The 20978-nt window shown below is 43.2% G+C and overlaps 1 protein-coding gene across 1 annotated transcript in view; it reads right to left on the reverse strand.

The window, feature by feature from the left end:
* Positions 1-20665, reverse strand: part of castor1 (cytosolic arginine sensor for mTORC1 subunit 1) — a 32824-nt gene extending 12159 nt beyond the window's left edge. Inside the window, exons 1-4 of the mRNA XM_049578620.1 lie at positions 20324-20665; positions 8054-8124; positions 2696-2889; positions 2045-2180 (exon numbers count right to left, since the gene is read on the reverse strand). Coding sequence (XP_049434577.1) covers positions 2045-2180; positions 2696-2889; positions 8054-8124; positions 20324-20436 — 514 coding nt within the window. The 5' untranslated portion in view covers positions 20437-20665. The remainder of the gene's footprint in view (positions 1-2044; positions 2181-2695; positions 2890-8053; positions 8125-20323) is intronic.
* Between the last annotated feature and the right edge of the window lie 313 nt (positions 20666-20978).

A 20978-nucleotide genomic window follows, 5' to 3' on the forward strand; every position in this document is an offset into this window, starting at 1 on the left:
CAAACATTGTTAAACACAGCAGGTTCCTCCTGCTATATATAACCTACATACTTCATTTTACGCATCATAATGGCACACAGCTTCCCCTTATGTCTGTTTAAACACAAAAATACTGACTTAATATGATGCATTTAACACTGTTTATAAAATGTACATGAAGCATTTTCATGTTCAGACTCTGAACTTGCTCGTGCTGTGTCTGTTAATGTCCTTTCTTCCTTACATTCAAATTAAAGCTGTGTAGTTACAACAATGTTATCCAGGCCTGAATGTCACAGGAGCTTCTGCAGAAAAATGACTCATGCTATTACTCAAGTTTCTCAGTTTCTTAGGCTAGTTTTCTAAAGAACACGTTTTACACTTTGTATTGAAGCTGTGTCACTGCACTACCTGAGTAACTCCCTCAGTCCCAGAGAAACAACTCATGTGTCTGACTTGTGACCTGTGACTATGTTTTCAGCAGGGTGAAACCTGAATGCTTTTTCAGACCTTTTCAAGATCATGTTTAATCAAATTTAAGACAGATTTCTGGACAAGTCAGTAAAGAAGGCAGTTTTAATCCTGTCTGTCTGACATAAAGTGCTGAATGTCCCAAAACCTTCTCCGGTTAAATGACAGTAAATCAGAAATAATCCTCTTCGGTCCTCCCAAATCTATCACTATTCTACAAAACCATCTCGGCCTCCTCTCTGCAAATGTCAAACCTGCAGTTGAAAACCTTGGTGTGATATTTGACAGTGGCCTCTCCTCTGAAAAACAAATTACAAGCGTTTTCCAGTCCTCCTTCTATCAATTAAGAAGCACCTCCAAAATCAGATCCACTCTCTCAACATGATCTTAAGAAGGTCATCCATGCTTTCATTTCCTGGGTGTGAAATGCAGCTTCTCAGCTTAACTAACAAACACAAGAAAATATGACCACATCAGATGTGTTTTAGCCTCTCTTCACTGGTCACCAGTCAGTTTTAGAATAGATTTTAAGATTTTACTGATCACTTTTAAAGCACTTCATGGCTCAGCCCCCGAGCTACATTGCTGAGATGCTGCTCCCCTATGAGCCGGGTCGTAGCCTCAGATCCTCGGACAGGGCTCTGTTGGCTGTTCCTCAGTCCCGGCTCAAAATAAAAGTAATCAAGCTTTTGCAGTTAAGGCCCCTCAGCTCTGGAGCTCCCTGCCTGAGGATCTGAGGCTTCCTGAATCAGTGACATCTTTTAAATCGCTTCTTAAAAGTTATCTGTTCAAAAAAGGCTTCTTTCAATTTCAGCACACTGTTTATTTTATATATATGTCTCATTTTCCTTTTTTTTATTGTTGTTATCTTGTGTTGTAATGGGTTATTGTGTTCTTTTATTTTGTATTACTCTAACTGTTTGACTTGCTGCTCTTGTCCCGGGCTGCTATGACAACATCTGGACTGTTTATTAGGAGCGCTGTTGGAAGATATATAGGTCTACTGTTTGGTAATTCATTGCACCACAGAGCATACTCTGGGCACAGGCGACTAAATGTCAGACACAGTGAAAGTGAAAACACCTGTTCATTGCGCTGGGTCTAACAGTTTGCTTTCAGTCGCCTCTGCAGCAGCTGCTCGTCTCATCTATCGATCTGATCAGCTCTGATCAATCATTCACCCTGCGACTTTAACTCCACAAACTGCTGCTGAGGAAAGAAAGAAATCACGAAGAGTTCTGCGCTGTGTTCACGGACTCACAAAACCTCTGGATTTAGAGAGGCGGCACAGAGTGATTCAAACAGACTCAGATGGATTCAAATTCTGTGTGACACACTGTAAAATATGGCTATATTAGATTAAATATTTGTGGCATTTAAAACCTCACAAATTCAAATTTAAGACTATTAAATGATGTTTAAAGCCTTACATTTATAAAATTCTAAGGACTTGCAGACACCATTGTTTTAAAACACTTCCTATGTGACGATTAAATCCTTACACTTGCTACAAAGAACCTGCAGGTGGCGCCAGAGGACCTTAACGTCATCCTGAGAGGTGAGTGAACTTATGCATACTAATCCAGACCTCTACCTTCTTTGCCGTTCTTCTGGAGTCCGTTGGAAACATCCTGACAATGCATAGGGACAGACTCTCCTCCCACCTCCTTGTAGATGTTGAACTCCTCTTCCAGAGTGCTGATGACGACAGACAGGTCTTTCTCTCTCACCTACACAGGACAGATGTGGAACATAAATATGTTGTGTACAGCGAGTTTATTTGCAATACAAGGTGAGCATACATCATGTCGTTTCAGACAACACAGGCTCACTTTAAGGGAACACTTGAGCTCAACCGGCACGTCAACCATTAATATACTTGCTGACACAAACGTCTGTCAAGGCGTTATCTATTTTCGCCCACTTAACACTTTTGCATGTAATATATCAACTAACTTTTTAGTGGCCTCAGCTCTGTCGGGAATTAATTCCTTAACTGCAAAATTGGTGAGTGGACAAAATGCCGACACTGGCTTCTTTTGTCTGGCAGAGCTCAGTAGGTGAAAGGAGAGCAGTTTTGATATACTTAGAGAGTTTGAGAAGTTGCTCCAGATGTCTTTAAATTATACAACAGTGAGCGGCTGGCTGTGCCTCTTACATTTTACAAGATAGTTGTGAACACTGATGAGACTGGAGCGCAGCAAAAGGCTGAAAAAGTAAAGAGAGTGAAGTAGACGGGGCTCACCAGGATGAAGTCGGTCTGGTAAGTAGAGAGCATGAAGACAGAGACGTGCTGCTGGGCCAGAGGGGCGATGACCGACTTGGCAATCTTGGTCACGCCGACAGCCTGTGAGCTGCTGGAGGCGTTGCCATTGGAGACCACGTTGAGCGGGAGCCAGATGGAGCTTTCTACCTTGAGATGCTCTGAGGGCTGGAGCTCTGAGTGGGGTTCAAGAAGAGAGAAGTTGGTCAGTGAGTCATTGGGTATAGACACAATATCCATGACTTCATGTTGATGTGTTTCAGTGTACATGCCCAATATGCAGGTCACAAGATAAAAAAAAACGTGACTTAAAGACATCTAGGTTACTGTTTCAACAGCTTTTATGTGTTTCAGTGTGCAGCGGGTCATTACTGCAGACTGAAATATAGTCAGTAAATGCTGTTGTTGCTGTTTTAAAGGGTCACTCCGCCCAATCTTTTACACAGAGTACAGAGATCATTTTGAAGGGAGCTTCCTGAAGTCTAATAAAAATGTTTTATGTTCTGCTTAAGATGTCAAATATTTGACAGAACACATCCATCATAAACTAGGGGCACAGAGTTTGAAAGATGTGGGCATTTAACAGGCAGGGAAGGTCTGATGCAATATGCAATTAAATTGCTTTATGGGAAATGTAGGATGTTGGGACTTGACTTGTAGTAGGGACGAAAAAGTCAGGATATCTCTGCCTTTTCTCCAACAACTTTGACAATTTATTTTTTTTATCTGTCTCTTGAAAGGCCCCTTTCTTTGTGGAAGTGCAGTACTGAAATGCTAAACTACTCCATCGACATGGAAAAAGAATGGATTTTTATATACTTAAAGGAGCATATCTTATGACTCAAAGTCTGAGCCAGGATTGTCTGCACACAGTTCTCAACATAGAGGCGGATGAGTTGGCCGGCTAGCAGCTAATGATGCTAACAGCACAAACAGCACTAACGACGGCAACAATGAGGAGGGCAAAAGCGGGCATTACGCTTTTACAGCAATGCCATCACTGTTATCAGCAGTAGCCGCTGTATGGGCGCAGTGCTGAGTGGCACAGGACAAGCTAGCCAGTGGGATACACACACGACACACATACACTCATATGCATGCTTGGCTGGAAAGCCTAGTTCACATTACACGATTTTCACCGCCATTTTGACATCGCAGAGGATCTTGAGAGCCACCTTGAGTCGGAGGTTAGTCAGCAGATAGTCTGCCACGACAAGTCCTCATCTGTGAACAAGCCTACGAGCAAGTCGTCCCCTCGTCTGAGACTGGGACTGGATATCTGGCATGCTAGAAAACTGGAGAAGTGTGACATGACTGACAAAGAGCATCAGCCAATGAGAGGCGGGATACGTCCCACGTCAGCACGCAGGAGGACGGAAGAAATGTGAGGAGGACAAGCCGCAGGGTTGCCAGGTCCACTTATTAGCCGCGACTTTGGGCTTGTCTTTTTTGTAAAGTCACTAACAAATATTGGGTGTCGCGAGTTGCAGTTTTTTGGGCTTATTTGTAAAGTGGAGTTGCTTATTTGGGCTTGCTCTCTAAACGTCGCCTTTCTCTATATATATCCATCGCTTCCTTCCGGCTTGTTTCCATAGCCCTGGTTGCTTGTTTCTCTCCCAAGATCTGGCAACACTGACAAGCCTGCAAGCAATAACAACAAAGGCGGCATCCACAGGATCACGGGGAGTGCGTTGTGTTTGGACGCAGGCCCTGGAGACAGATCTGATTCAACACTGGGAAGAATATCCATGCCTTTATGATGTGTCATCTCCAAGTTTGGTGGCGAGGGCTCGGTGGAGAAATCTTGTGGTGTGCACACACAGGTCGTTACGCAGTTGGCGAGACTCCCGATGACAGAAACACACGTCGCCAGGTATGAACACTCAAAAGATTACGATAGTCTCTGCGATGCAAAATCAGGGTGCAAATCGTGTAATGTGAACTAGGCTTAACTAAGAGAGGTAGCCTGACTTCATTCTAGGGTTGCACAATATGCCAAAAAAATGCTATTGTGATTATTTCTACAGATATTGTGTTATGAATGCAAATTTAGTTTGAATGGTATTTTTTTGGGCATTTTTAATTTTACTAAAAAAATATAAAAATGATGATGATGTGATTTTTGCTGTTGTCTGTACCAAACAAGCATATTCCCTTATGTCTGGAATATGATTTGCAGTCCAGGGCATCTCTATAGCACCAATATGCTTCATTTAAAATGGTATGTTGTGAAACATTTTACCTTTATCATAAAATTGCAGCTCCTGTGATTTGGATATTGCACTTAGCCATATTGCAATTTCAATAATATTTCTATTAACTGTGCAGTCCTATTTCATTCTCTGCTCAGAACACCATCACTCCACTATATCTACATAGCAAAGAGTTGTTTGCTGCTGTGTTGATGCTCTGAATGTCACATACAGACAGAACCTTTAAAAACAACAAACCACTCATGTAAAATAACGGCACAACCGCCACACTAATGAGAAAACAAGATGTTCCCATGAGGCAGCGCTCAGTCTGCAGGTGCAAAACTTTGACACTCAGGGGGATGGGAAAAAATTAACAAAACTACTGGAAAACAACTTTGAAATCACCCTTGCAAGCACTGCTAGTGTCAGCTTTACATTATATGTGAGTATCCAAAGCAAAACAACAGAGTTCTAATGAAGCCAGAAATACAGTTTGATCTGCACTGGAAGACACCTCAAACACAGCCTAACTGCAACAGTGAAGAGGAACAGCTATCACAAGCTACAACAAACCACCAGGGATGTGACACACAAACTGCAGACAGCCAACTGTCAACATGGCGAACGTTTCTACAGCAAGTACAATACTGATTTGGTAACGTCAAAGTAAAAGTCCCTCTTTAAGTATAAGAAGAAGAAGTGTTATAAGAAGCATTCAATGCCTGTACCTCATCACACTTTATGTCCCTGCTGACGTAATCTTTATGTTCCTGAAGGTGTAAACTAGCAGCTTTCAGCAACAACTTCCTCTCGCGGCTCAGTGTAACGTACACACACTTCCTCTCCCCCACCTCCTGTTTTCACCATGCAGACCTAAAATGCCCCTGCTATTTATACTGCACGGTGACACGAGTCAAACCTATGCGTGTGTGTGACCTGATACCAGTGCATTAATTAGCTCAGATCCACAGCTCCCGGTAGGTGGTAAAGGTGGGTCAGAGTTCAAAAAGGATGACTCCTCAAAGCTGCAGCACCTTGAGTCTCTAAACTAAAATGTAAAGGCAGGGTATTTCACTCTTCCCAAGTGGGAGCTGGCAGCTACCTGGGAAACAGGTGTCTGCTCAGGAAGTAAACAAGAAGCTCAAAGAAAGAGACAGTGGGGGGATGACTTAAGGAAATCATGAGTACATTAGCTCCTCGCTCTTCATACACTGCTCGACTTGTACAACAGCGATGAATGCTTAGTAAGAGGGAGATGTTTGGAACCAGAAATCTTCAGAGGAGGCACAAAACTTTTTGGTTATGGTTTCATTTCCATTCAGCAAACTAAAAACATGAACAAATGACGTCTACCTCCTGCAGTTAACACTCCTTTTTCTTTTTCCTTTACTCCCCTTCAAAGAGCCACCGTTCTGGTTGGCATAATTTGTCACAGACGGCCCCTTGTGGCTCCGCTACACCAGCATTCACCTCTTAAAATAGGCTCTAAGTTAGAAGGAGAGCAAAGGAGACAGAGCGAGAAACAGAGCACCCGGAGGCGATATATGCCTTTAACAACTACATCTGTGTGAAAAGACGACACAAAAATGGCCTGATGAGGAGTGGATGGGGCTTTAACATGTACACAGAAAGTCATACTGTGGACTCTGTCCCACGAGTGTAGTCACACAGATGGGGACATTATAGAGGCAAAACATTGATGGAGGGTGACACTAACAAATACTGCCATTCCCATTATGCAAATCCATAGCATCATTTCAAGATCCTTCCTGTCTGGTGTGGCTCCACATTTTGAAATAAAGGCCTGTCTCAATTAGACGCCTGGTCTAGTTGCCAAGCAGTTATTTTTACAGAAGTTGTTTGGATGTATAAAACCGGACTGTTGACTGCCAACATGAGTTAACGTTAGTTAGCTGCTTAGATCATGCATACAAATATAAATGTTAAACCCTTGTCATTATGGAGATGCTACATATCGTTAGCTCCGTTCAGTTCATTTTACAGAAACCATGAGCACCATTCATTCATTCATTCATTTTCAACTCCACATCCCCACACCACTACTTAATGCAACTGTATTCACAGGCTGAATCATACTCTACTCCCCATGTAAAACTGGTGGAGTTCCCCTTTAGTTTCCACATTTTGGAGCTGGCGGTAGCCTCCCTAAATCACTTTGGTTGACGTCCAGTTAGTGATTAGTAGTTAGCACAAAATGCTTCATTCACTTCTTGCATTCTAGCTGCCAAACACTACACTACAAAGTGGGGGACCAGATAAGAACGGCTGAAATTCGGGACAGGGGAGTTGAGGGTGGGCGTGGTCATGGTGGGTGTGGCTTCCAGTTAGGGATGGGCAAAATGAAGATATTATATCGTTATCGAGACATTAGACAAAATATAGTCTTGGATTTTGGATATCATTGCAACGTGATATGGCATAAGTGTCACCCCTACCTTGTTTGCATCAGAGAGAGTATTTGGTCAGAAATTTTGCTATGTTAGATTTTGTCTCCCAGTCCTGTCTCCCAATCATGACGTGCTTTTGAGGAAATTGAAAAATATCGAGATATATATTGTATATCGAGATGTAGACCAAAAATTCTGGGATATAACTGTTATGACATATCACCCAGCCCTACTTCTAGTTCATCAGTAAAACACATGAAAGTCAAAACAACTGAGCGTCGGTGGCCTAGTGGGTAAAGCAGGCGCCCCATGGTCTACATAAGTGATTTGATCTTAATCTTTTCTACTAATTCATGTAGACTAATTGATTGAGAATTAATGAACGTGTTATCTCATTTGGACTGAGGAGTGTCTTTATTCCAGTGACAGCAGCAGCACCTTATTGGGCGAATCTCCACTATGCTATTAATTATTCATGACACTGTGGCACCACTCCAAATACACAATACATTTATTGCAGCATTTTTCAATAGTACTGTGTCACCACGTCAGACCTCCTCAGCATTTTTGCCTTAAACTCGTAAGTCTCAGTCTCAGACAGCTCTCGTTTTAGCATGTTCATATCATCTATCTTGCCAAATTTTTAGGACAGGATTCAGGATGCTAAAACAAAGATTAGTATACAGTGCGCACTTTAAGGTATCGCTATATGGTGTGTGTGCACAAGGGTATTTTACCTTTGAATCCTTCCTCGTCAAGGACGACTGTGTAGTTCTCTGGCGTCTCAGTCAGACTGAAAAACTTGCATCTGAAGCAGGAGAGGAAGCACAGACGGAGGAAGGCATGTGGTGGAGGATTGAGAAAACATGAAAGGGGGAGAGAAGAGGGAGGAAGAGAGTAGAAAAACAGTGTTATTCATTTGCAACCAACAAAAGGAGGTTCAGATCTTCATGATAAGAAGTTACCAGGAATTAAGGACATAGGGGTTCTCCGAAATTCACACTGGTTTCAGGACTGGCTGTCACTCAATTAACGCAAGCCCGAGCAAAGTATTATGCCAGCATCGCTCCTTTGTCTACAACAAATGGTGGATAACAAACAAACTGGGGCACCGGTTCAGTTACCAACTGCTGCACTCAAGAAAAGACTGGGCAACACCATTGTTTATGTGAGGATATGTGAGTTTCAGAGTTCACAGGATTGTATAAATGCATCTGCTATGATAAGTTTAGAACTTGCTGAAATGTCTCTGCTCCAGTACCACTCAGGTTTGGGTCATCCACCGGTCTGCGACGTCTGAAAGTTACTTTTGCTTCCATCTTCTACCTTGTTCTAAAAAAAGATCCACTTTGGTTAAATATTTGAAAAGACGGTGTCAACCGATGCAGCCCATTGGGGTTAAAAATTTACAAAGAAAAGACAGAAAAAAAGACCAGCCAGTGTCAAGATGTTGTCATTTGGGATCTCAGAGCTACTCTCTACATGACTGAACCTTTAAGTACTTTGATTACAATGTGCTATACATTCTCTCTTCAGTTTGGTATTTGCATCTTCATCAGGCTTGGGGCCAACAGCATGCTTTCAAAGGCTGCTGCTTGGCCTGGTAACAGTGTTAAAATCTATTGAAGGTTGCCTTTGCAAACAGTAAATAGGCCCATGGGGTTTGGTACAGGCTAAAGGAAGATCTGGGTTGTTTTCTTGGATTACATCAGATTTTAAAGCCATTATACTTCAAAATCTCAGTAGCAGAGAATAACAAGGAGTCCATGTAGAACTAAATTGTTGGCGGAGAGAGCAGATTACTGGATTCGCCCTGAAGCCTCTTGTTCACTTGGACATTAATGGCAACTTTGACAAGGTACATCGGTGTTCAATCTTCATGGGCCAGCCCAGACTCAAGGCTTTCACTCTGTGTTGTCAGTACACTCTCAACTCCAACTCCTGAGGGCTTCAAGGGCTTTTTTACTTTCTGGGTAAGATTTCCTACCAGCATCAACACTCCTTAATTCATCTCAGAAATAATCTCTGTCCATACTGACACACCTGGAAATGCATCATATGACCATTCATGCACACTGGGCAAGAAGCAGACTGTCTACCCTACAGATGGTTGCTTAGTTACAGAAAGTGCAACGGATATTGCAAAAAGTAAGACAAGCTATTTCTTTGCTTGGACTGATCACAAAGTCGAACTATTACCGATAGTAACATGAGTATAAGGCAGTCAAGGCGGCAGAAAACAGAGTTCTTAATGATACAGTGACATATCAAGTGCAACACACATTGCCGCCGGCGCGGCGCTGTGGCCCCCCAACACATTGGCAGCGGTGCACAGCAGCACCGTCGACACTAAAGTGTATTTCCCACCCCAGCCCACTACGTGGCTGTACCTACACTAGTTGCCAACAGTTGCCAACTGCTAGTAACGGAAGAGGAAGAGGTCAAACTTTGAGGCAACAACAACTTGGGTTTCACGGGTGAGTTTCTTATCAAAATCGTCTTATTAAAAATTTGAAAAACTTAATAACATTAAGCATCCTTAGCATACGGCGGCCGAGACGTACATAAAAGGCTTTTCTCGCAGTGCTGGCCACGCTGGAAATAGAGCAGTTGGCTGAAGCAGAGCGGCGTGGCCTGTCGGCCGGCGCGGGCTGTTCACAGAATATACACAAAATGTTGATACGTTGTGACTGGTAAGACCCAATCAGTAAGCGGACATGAGTGTCTGTGTCATCATTTTGAAAAGTCTCCATTGTTGCCCATCGAGATTAAAACACAACCTCAATGGGGCGTCGGTGGCTTAGCGGTAGAGCAGGTGCCCCATGTACAAGGCTGTTGCTGCAGCAGCCCGGGTTCGACTCCAGCCTGTGGCCCTTTGCTGCATGTCACTCCCCCTCTCTCTCCCCCTTCACACTTGTCTGTCCTATCAATTAAAGGCTAAAAATGCCCCAAAAAAATCTAAAAAACAAAACACAACCTCAAAGTTTCCAAGCTAAAATGCTGTCAGCAGCTTTTTCAAAGAAGTCTGTGTTAGAGGGTCTTAACACCTAAATAGTGTGCACACCAGGTATAAAGGTATCAGTATTACCAATATCCATCCATCCATTTTCATCCACTTATCTGGGGCCGGGTCACAGGGGCAGTAGGCCAAGTAAAGCACCCCAAACGTCCCTCTCCCTAGCAACGCTTTCCAGCTCCTCCTGGGGACCCCAAGGCATTCCCATTCCCAGAAGAGATATGTAATCCCTCCAGCGTGTTCTGGGTCTGCACCGGGGCCTCCTACCGGTGGGACGTGCCCGGAACACCTCTAAAAGGTGGCGCCCAGGAGGATCCTGATCAGATGCCCGAACCACCTCAACTGACCCCTCTCGATGCGAAGGAGCAGTGACTGTACTCCGAGCTCCCTCTGGATGACTGAGCTCCTTACCCTATCTCTAAGACTGAGCCCAGCCATCCCGCAGAAAAAAATCATTTCGGCTGCTTGTATCTGCAGCCTCTTTCTTTCGGTCACTACCCAGACCTCATGACCATAGGTGAAGGTTGGGAGGTAAATGGACCCGTAAATCAAAAGCTTCACCTTCCGGCTCTGCACCTTCTTCACCAAGACGGTGTGGTGTAGCGCCCCATCACTGCAGAAGCCGCACAAAACCAATGATCCATCTCACGCTCCATTCTACCCTCATTCATGAATGAGACCCCTTATTAAGAGTCATAAACAGCATTAGGGTGGATGTAATTATCTAGTTTATAACATTTATATACACATATGAGGAGAAAACTCAAACTACAACCTCAAAGGAGCACTTCAGTTAGAAACATTCAACCACTTAGCTTAAAAGTATGCTGTGGGTGTTGCCAACGGCCAGCTGCAGCAAAACAATGAACTTTGTAGAAACTTGATAAAGACTTAGCAGTTTAGAGTTTAGATGAGCTCACAAACTGGGTGAATTTAATATGAATTCGGCAACTATGATGCCAAAGGGGATAACGCTCTGATTACCACAACTGACAAGTTTCTTCTCTGTGGCAAAGATGGCTGAAGCTCACCGTGGGGACTGTATGATTTAGAGCCTTTCACCATACTGTGGAAAAATGTCTTTCTCAGAAACAAAGTTAAAAAAAGAAACTGTTGGCCTTAATATAGACTTAACCTATAGTACTGACATATTTCCAGGGGACTTTCCTGATTTCTGAGTAACACTGCAAATACCTTTGAAAGAAGAGTGAACTGGACTTTTTAAAGATACAGTGTTTGAGAAGCCTCGTTATTGAGTTTTCATTCATGTTCGGCAGAGAAAAGATATAGCCTAAGCAATTTCTACGTGAACGACCTCTCTTTGTTTTCTTTGAGTCCCTAAAAAGGAAGCGCTCCATATTCCTGTTTTCCTAAAACGTCTCACTGGAGATACACCTTCCTCTTCCTCTGCTTATCAGTCAGCTGGGGCTATTACAGTAGAAGCCTGAGTGAGACTGCAATACTCCTGACTCAGCAAAAAGTAATCCCTGCCATGAGATGGGACAATCACCCCACAGAGAGAGACAAAGAGAGAGACAGAGCAGAACACTGTAACACTAACTACCAGCTGTGCTAGCAAGCTCAGCCAGCCCATTGTGTTATAATACCCCCCTCATTTCCTGTTGACCCTTCACCTTCCCCTCGCTTGCAGTTTCCTGCAGGTAGTGTGTGCCAAGCATAACAGGACTGGGTGATATGGAGAAAATCAAATATTATTATGTTTTTAACCAAATATCTTGAAATAAATACTGCAACGGTATTGATGCTTTCACAAAATATTTACACAATGAGATTTATGATTAACATAAATCCTTATTATCAAGGCAAATAATAGAACAATTCAGGCAGACGGTAAGTTCAGAAAATTACATCACTTCACTGTAATTCAGCCTTTAAAGCCAAGAAAGAAACAACATTTACAGTATTACAATACCCAAAATCTAAGACAATACCTAGTCTCCTATCACAATATCGATATTACCTCCAAGTGAGACTGATCAAATGTGGAGCGTTATCACATTTAGTGTGTCTTTCGAGAAGACAGCAAAGGCTCTTACATTACAACTACAAAGCAGTCAGACCTCAGCCACGTATACGTTGTGTTTTGTCAAGTAACCTCAGGGAAATCCATCTGTGAGACAACTGTGTTTGTTGTCTTGGTTTCCTGTTTGTCAAGTACAGATAAAACAGATAAGATGCCTCACCTAAGTTTCATTACTGAATGCTGACAGGAAAAATTTATTTGCCTGACATTGTTATTATTACCATTTAATCCTCTTCATCATTCGCACAGTGTAAAGACTGTTGTGTTCACCTGCAATCAGTACAACCCTAGACTTCTTATGAAAGGCAGAGAAAACTCAATATCTCTTGTTGCAGAAATGCAATGTATATTTCCTTTGTTTTTCCTTCCAGGAGAGAATCTGCTTAACAAAAGTAAGATATTGGTATCACTTTGTAGAACTTCATAAAATAAATGCAGCTCCAGGAACCTTCCTAATGTCTCCCCACAACAAAGCGTTCTGCCCTTACCATTACAACTAAGCCTACTCTATCCTCCACATCAACATGTCAAGGGAAAAAACAGACAAGTAGCGGACAAACAGAGCCCAGAGGAAACACAGTATGCAAGGGTGGGGTTAAACTCAAACACAGCTAGTTTGTACATGTTGTGAGAACTAGTTGGAAATCATACGTGTGCATGTGTTCACTTGAAAGCAGAGTGAAAAGCAGGTTGTCATGAAGAGCGAGGAGATGCGATATCATTTAAATGTAGGGATAATGGGGTGCACTTACAGGCAGTCTCTTTTGGAAGACATTGATAGTGGTGCAGTTGAATGAAATGGACAGAAACAGTTTTATCAGGATAACAATGGTCAGTGGTGCAACTGCTTTCTGTTGACTGGAAACAGCAATACACCAACAATGCACCTGACCACACCTCATTTTGGGATCGACACGCCCGTGGACGCACAGATGGCCCCAAGGACATTTGCTACATGCACTACATTGGCGCTGGCTTTGAAAGTGACGACTGTGTTGGCCTGAAACTAATAATGACAGTTGTGCTGTGCCACACCACTTTCCACTGAGTCTAAGATATGGACCCTAGAGAGAGAAATTCAAACTCTTGCTCATTTCTTAGAGTGCTTTCAGACCGAAGGTTAACTTACTTTGGTCTGAATCAGGGACTAATTTTGTCACAAAGTTGTATAACTGCCTAGAGTTGGTTTGTGTTCTCACGGCAGCATTTACAAGAGGACCAGATCAAATGCCTTGTGTGAGAAAGCTGCTTTTGATTGGTCAGAATTTCCATGTGGGAAAAATCCAGGAAGTAAAGCAAACGTTGAAGAAGAGTACACTTGCAAGATAAATGAGACACTTTCTAATGTCACAATGGAGGGACAACTACGCAGGTTGATTTTAGCGCTGCTCATCGTGGACTATATTGCTGTCATTGTTCATTTTAGTCAAACCATACAGTTTGAAAACGAGGCGCGGCTCCAACTAGAAAACAATGTTTTGATGCATTAGATGTGCTGAATGTGCATATTAAGGCAGTACAGGAGGAGGTGCACATTAATAATCCTCCAGGACTGTAACATGCTCATGTTTAACCCAAACAATGTGTCATGTGACTGCAGTTGGTTCACATCCAGGTCGAAACATGTTCTCACCAGTTCGTTTGTAACTGGACAGAGACCACCTCTTCAAGAAGGTCTTAGTCCGGCCTACTTGGTGCACACTCGAGTGTGATTGCTGTGTTCACACCTGGCCGAACGAACTGCACTTAGGCCCTGTTTACACGACAACGGTTTCTCTAAAAACAGAAAAGTCTGTCCTTTGCGTTTTAAAAAACTTCTGCGTTTCTATGACAACGTTATTGAAACGATCCCCGTTCACATGGAGCCACAAAATCTACTGGAAATGCTGTGGTATGCACGCCAGGCCAATGGGTGGCAGTGTAAATTTGCAAAGCAACACCATGGCATGATGCCACATGCCTGAAGAAGAAGACACAATGGCAAAAGCACGCAGAGATAACTTTGTCTGGATGGACGATGAGGTGGAGTTGCTACAGTAGATCTACACTTTGCTGGAGAAGCGTTGATAAATTCAACAGGGTGAGCAGCACAAACAGAGCTCGGCATTGTTGTTGCGATGGTCGACTTTCTCGCGCATGCCTAGTGACTGGAACCTAAATGCGTATGTGCGAAAAGTCTCCGTTTTCAGAGGAACTGCATATGGCAGGTTTACATGACAACGGAGACGGTGCCGTTTCCAAAAAATTGCACTCTGGAACCCGTTTTCAAAATGTGTTTTCAGGCACCCAAAACGCCGCTGTCGTGTAAATGATCAGCCAAAACACAACTAAAGTTTACCATTTTCAGTTGAAATCATATAAACGGGAGCTTAGGGGGCAAACGAACTTGAGTCGAGCCCTAATGTTGACAGAGCTGGAAAATCACAGCATAAGGTGTATTTGAATGCCAGATCGTCGGTTTCAGAAAGTAACACTTATTGTCAGACACAGCCAGTTCTGATGTCAGAAGCTGTGTGCGTGGGCAGGGGTTTCCGAAGCTATTCATACATCAGGCACTTCTGAAGAAGCGTTCTAGCAGCCCTGAACCACCTTTGATACACACTAAACAAAAGAGGCATGTTCAGCTTTGACAAACATGAAACATAACAGCACAGGATCTTCCTTGCTCCAACTTCCCAAAAAGGTGAAACAAAGACAAAAACAGAGGAAAAAATGTTTTCCTTAATCATTGAGGAAAAAAAAAATGTGTTTGTTAATTTGTGCTGTGGGAACACTTCACACACTCAATGATAAATTGAGTTCTCAAACATGTTTGTACAGCACTCTTTCACGGTGTCACATAGCCTTTGTGTGATCAATGGTGATAGTGAGTTTGAAAAACAAGCTCTTTCTACTGAAGCATGAAGCAGCATAAAGAGGAGATGAGGGAAAATAACCAAGAGGGACGAGGAAGCAACAGGTAGCGAGGGAGCGGCCGAGAGGGGAAGATGAAAACCAGGCACACAAGAGTCTGGACTTTGATCCAGCTGTACAAAGCAAAGGGCGGTAGCAGCGCTGAGGGAGCGAGGGTAGGTGGCGGTGGTGTTTCTGCAACTGATGCTCCAGCTGAGGAAACATGATAAGAGCAGAGCAAACTGATGTTGTTGAAGTGTGAGGACTGAGCCTCGAGCCACCTCATCGCCAGTGGACGTCCGAGCTGTCTGCTACCTTTGCAGCTTCCTACAAACCGATGTGTAGCGTTCTCACGGCCTCCTCTTTTTTCAGAACAATGGGAAAGGTTTTTTTCTAGGAATCCCTGCATATTATTAGAAGGGGGGGGGGGCAGCCTTGTGTAAACGAGGGGAGCGAGAGCCCCAACCTTGACAGATCACTGAAGCAGACAAGTGGAAAACTCCCCACTGGGTTTCTGGCTCAGCTGAGGCATTGTTCCAAACCATGCTCTCGTTAGTGAGCCACCGAAGAGAAGAAAGGAAGACTGTGTGGTGCCTGCAGGGCTGCATCCCCAGTACAGTAAGACCGATATACTGGACTGATACTAGGCTTTGATTATTACCACACCCATAAACCCCAAACAACAACTGAGGACAACATAGGACTAACAGCTTGCAAACCAATGGTCCATAACTTTAACTCCCTTAATGGGAGGATTCATTCACATTCACTGGTTTTACACAAGAGCTTTTAATACATTGCTGATGCAGACACACACACACACACACACACACACACACACCAGACTCATTCTCTCACCAGTACCACATTCCACTACAGCACAACTGTATCTGGTCTTTTTCATATTCTGAAATGAACCTAACAGCAAACCAAAGACCTGCGCTACATCATATTGTAGTGACTAGCCTATACTTTAGCCGCTACTGGTTGCTAATTAGCTGACGTGTTTGAACGTGTACTCAGAAAACCACTGCTAGTCCTTACCAATGCCATGGATCATTATTGGTTTATTTTCTCACCATTGTCTGTAATGTCCATTTAACTTCCAATTAGTAACACAAAACCTCCAATAAATACAGCCAAATAAATCCGAGCACAGTCGAAAACGGTTTGCTGCCTAACATCAGCAACACCTGTGCTTACTGGCATGAACTTAAATACAATGGCCTACCTTAGCCAATGACATAAGTAGCACACATTGAATACTAATCAAACATATGGCTCCGACACAAATGTCGTCACTTTTGCGGGCATTTGACTTTTGGACAGCTCATACCAAAATCAAAAATACGCAATGGGTGCGGTTACATGATGGCTTCTCATTCAGAATGAAATAAATCTGAATGAAATTATTCAGAATTAAAGTCTTTCCAGGTAGTTTACATGGGAAATATTCATTCCGAATGAGGGTTTACACGGGGGATCAGTTTAATCGCCTTTTAATCACCTGTATTTGGGTCCGTGCAAGGTTTGGGGCAGGGAAGGTTTCTGATTGGATAGGCGGCGGGGTGGATGTTACGTGTTTACGTTTACCGGAAGAAAACACTGTAGTCCTCGTTCCAGATAACAAGATGCTTGGCGACGCCATTCTTAGTGCCTTTTTCGGGCTTGTTTTGATATATTCTTGAAGCAGCAGTACAACAACAACAACCTTGTTTTGCTAATACTTCATCTGTTGAGGAGGAGAAGGGAGGTAGAAGGTCGAAGTTTGAACGATGCCGCCGTCTCGTCAACGTGAAAATTTTTTTTTTTTTCCCAGCGGATGTCTGAGTTACAACATGACTGAGCTAACTCGAGTAGTTTCATGTCGTATCCGACAAGGGGAGGCTTTTAACAGATGACGTCCTGATGTTAGCTTTGCTAACTGTCCCTGTCAGCTGCAGCCACTGATGCTTTCTAGACATCGTGATTTCCCAAAACTGAATAAATACCACACATAGCAACACAAAACTGTTTTGATAGCTCACTCATGTTGTAACTAAGATATCCGCTGGAAAAAATATTTTATTCACAGACTGTTTATTGAGTTATTACCTTATTTATATATAGTCTATCGTTATTACAGACACCGCTAACGGCTAACGTTAACAGCTAATGGTTAGCCCAGCTAATCTACAATAAACATGTTAATTACAAAACACACAGAAATAGTAACGTTTGTTCAATCATTGTGTTTTTAGACGTAACAAACATCAGATTAGTCTACACGGTGATATAGTGACGTGAAAAATGTGACATATAGCTAAACTCTGCTGGTTTTCTACCCGAAGTATTTGTAAACAACACGGCGATTGTTTTTTTTTTTTGTTTGTTTGTTTTTACCAATGGATTTCCAGATTGGGTGTTTACAAGATCACTTTTAATAGGAATTAACTTTCATTCCGAATGAATAGGGAATTGAACTGTCAATGTAAACTTACTCAATGTTCCTCTTACCTCTGGTGCTATTTATCAGTCTAGATTGTTTTGGTGGGAGGTGCCGAGTGTCGGAGATATCGGCCATAGAGGTGTCTGCCTTCTCTCCAATATAATAGAACTAGATGGCACTCGTCTTGTGGTGCTCAAAGTGCAAAACAAATACATTTGAAAAACACAACAACAATGTCTCTTTCCAGAAATCATGACCTGGTTTCTCAAGATAATCCACAGACCTTGTTGTGAGCAGTTTTATGGAACTACTATCTTTCTACCGTATCACTACACAGAAGGAAGCGTGCTTCTAGTCATAGACACGAGGTTTGCATTTGTAACAGCATGAGATGTAAACATTAATGGCGTCCTCCTCTGCTAAGCTGTAGCGTCAGCTGGCTCAGAGGTGTGTGGTGAGCTAGCGGTAAATGCACTATTCCTTCTGTGTGGTGAATCGGTTGGCGGGTGTAGATCGGCAATAAAAAAATAGGTCCTACGTGAAACTGCTCACAACAAAGTCTGTGGATTATCTCGAGTAACCAGATCATGATTTTTGGAAGGAGACTTTGCTGTTGAGTTTTCTGGAGAGAAGGCAGACATCTCTACGGCCGATATCTCCAACACTCGATGACTTACACCAAAACAATCTACATTAATAAACAGTACTACTGTCCCTTTAATCCTCTTCATGACATGTAGTCTCAGTATAGCTGACCTTCAAAGGTTAACGGTGTGGATGATAGTGGGCATGCTGTGCCTCATCAAATAAGGATTCTTACTCCTAGACAAGTCTCTGACGACTTTAATCCTCTGCACCACAGGTGTCTCATAACGTCTCAGTTTTGTTAGTTGACGTCGGAAGAAAATCTACCTTTGTACAATTTGGGATAAACCTGGCTCCTGTAAAAGATTGCCTCCTTAAAATTCTGCTCAGGACTGCTTTCAAATCACTTTGCACGCATTCTCAGGCTGTTGCTCTCTAATGAATAGCAGGGGCCTGGAAGAGGGAGACGGCTAAAACCAACCGAGGCAATCAGGCTTGTTTTTGCTCCATTGTTTTGAGTTGCTATGAACTCAATCTTCTCCACCACTCCCCAATCTGCATCGTCTATGGTTTGACCGGGTGTGTGTGTGTGTGTGTGTGTGTCGGGAGGGTTGACAAAACCCTGCTATAGAAAAAGAACAGGAAAAACCAGGGAAACATATACACAGCACAGTTTGATGACATAACTCCACAGCATGCAAAACAACACGCTGAAAAACAGACAGGCCTGCTAATCCAAGGAAGTGCAGCTTGCATGCTTTTTCTGGTTCACTCTGGGCCCAGCCTACTTTTCTACTTTTCCCCCACAGACACTGAAAGCATCACAGAGCCTGTCCAAATGAATATGCAGGCTCACACTTGTGATATAAAACAAAACACTGCCTGTAAACCTGGGCTCAGTTCCAAACTATTTATAATTACTCATTAAGAACATGTTGGCCTGTACCTAAGAAACACTGACGCAACTAAAGTACACCCTTACATTATTCATGGTGACTAATTATTTACTCAGTGTCGTAGTTTATAAGCTGGTGAAAGTCATCACGCCAGTGTGTCTGGTATGGACATGTCAAAACCTACTGTGTTGCCCAATACACTGAGACAAATGAGTGCTGATGGATGCAGCTAGGCATGAACAGATGTGTTTGACAGGACATGATATGAATCTCATTCCTCTGTCAGCTGACAAGAAACGGATAGCATGTGTTTTCCAGGATCGTGATCATACTCATGCAGACGTGTGCGAGTCCTGCTGCCTGGTAAACTGATTATTAAAGAGCTGTTGTGATGCTGATACTTATAGGCACGCGTGTGGTGAGTAAAACCTCGAGGACAGCGTGTTATTGAGATCTTTGCTCACAACTTCTTTGCAACTTGACATGAGAGCAGTAGTCGAGCCACTGTATCATGGGCAGCTCAAAAACAGATGTTGGGCTCGTCTTCCAGCCACGCATATGTGGGCCAGCCAGGACAGTAAACAATTACATAACAAAGAAAGGATATCCAGGGATTAACTGAAAACTGGTGCTAATGCCAACATGGGATCCAGACAACTTGCAAACTGGATGCTGGGGGTCAAAGGTCAAGACTGTGCTCAGAAACAAGGTGCCACCAGAATTCAGTGGAGGGGGAACTGCAACCACTGGTGTGTGCAGCAGAGGCAGCATGCATTGCAAAGCATCCAAGCAAGACCACAACATAAATGCATTACATATGAGAATGTTACCAGCAGCAGGTTTGTGCAAATATCAGAAAATCATAAGGAAATATTGTGAGTGCAATCATGTCTCCATTGTAAAACACTTTGCTGAGGATTTTTTTTAGCTGATGCAAATGTGAAAAAACATGTCAGAATGTGTTGTAATGCAACAGCTACATGCATTGCAGTGTACCACTCATGGAGGCAGGGCATGCACAGGCAAACATCCCAGTACTGCCTCGGCCACCCAGTGAATTAATAGGCGCTATGAGTTATCTCAGTCCACACTGGATTATCAGGGGTGATTCACACCGGCCCGACACAAACATCTGAGTCCTCTTACCGTGTCCTGTTCCGGAGAAATATCAGTTTAATCAGGGGGTGTGTGAAATTCACCAGCCCATTCTTGGATATGCTGGTGACCCGGAGCCTGTGGTCCAGTATGTGCAAGTCCATATTGTCGGTGTGGAGCAGTGCAGCCTCCTCTGTGTGTGCGTGTGCATGCGGCGGAAGAACAGACGCCTTCCTATCTGAGTGATATCATTCAAATGTTGAACACAGGCCTGGATGATGAGCACTACCGACGGCTACGAGCTCCACGTCCCGCTGTGCTCGTCTCGCAAGGCGAAAAACATCCGACGCAATCCGACTCCAGCAAACTACTGTATATTCAAATAAAAGGGACAGCCCCACGGAGGACACGCCCCCTCCTCTTAAAGCTACAGGTACATCAGGGGAAACGTCTCGCGCGTGCAGGAAGGAGGGGGGGTGTAACAGTGAAGGTGTGAGCAGGTATTCAAATTAATTTAATACACTACATGGCCAAAAATATGTGGACACATTTTGAGCCTGAGTTTTGAGAGTCAGAGAGTGATTGTGATTTATAGGATTATTTAATTGTTTTGTTTATTTTAAACAGAAGAGGTGTAACTAAAAATAAATATAATTTGATGTTGCACATGGGGGTCCTGACTCCTAGGTTGCTTTCCTCACATGCC

Source organism: Epinephelus fuscoguttatus, linkage group LG6, assembly GCF_011397635.1.
Source record: "Epinephelus fuscoguttatus linkage group LG6, E.fuscoguttatus.final_Chr_v1".
Lineage (NCBI taxonomy): Eukaryota > Metazoa > Chordata > Actinopteri > Perciformes > Serranidae > Epinephelus > Epinephelus fuscoguttatus.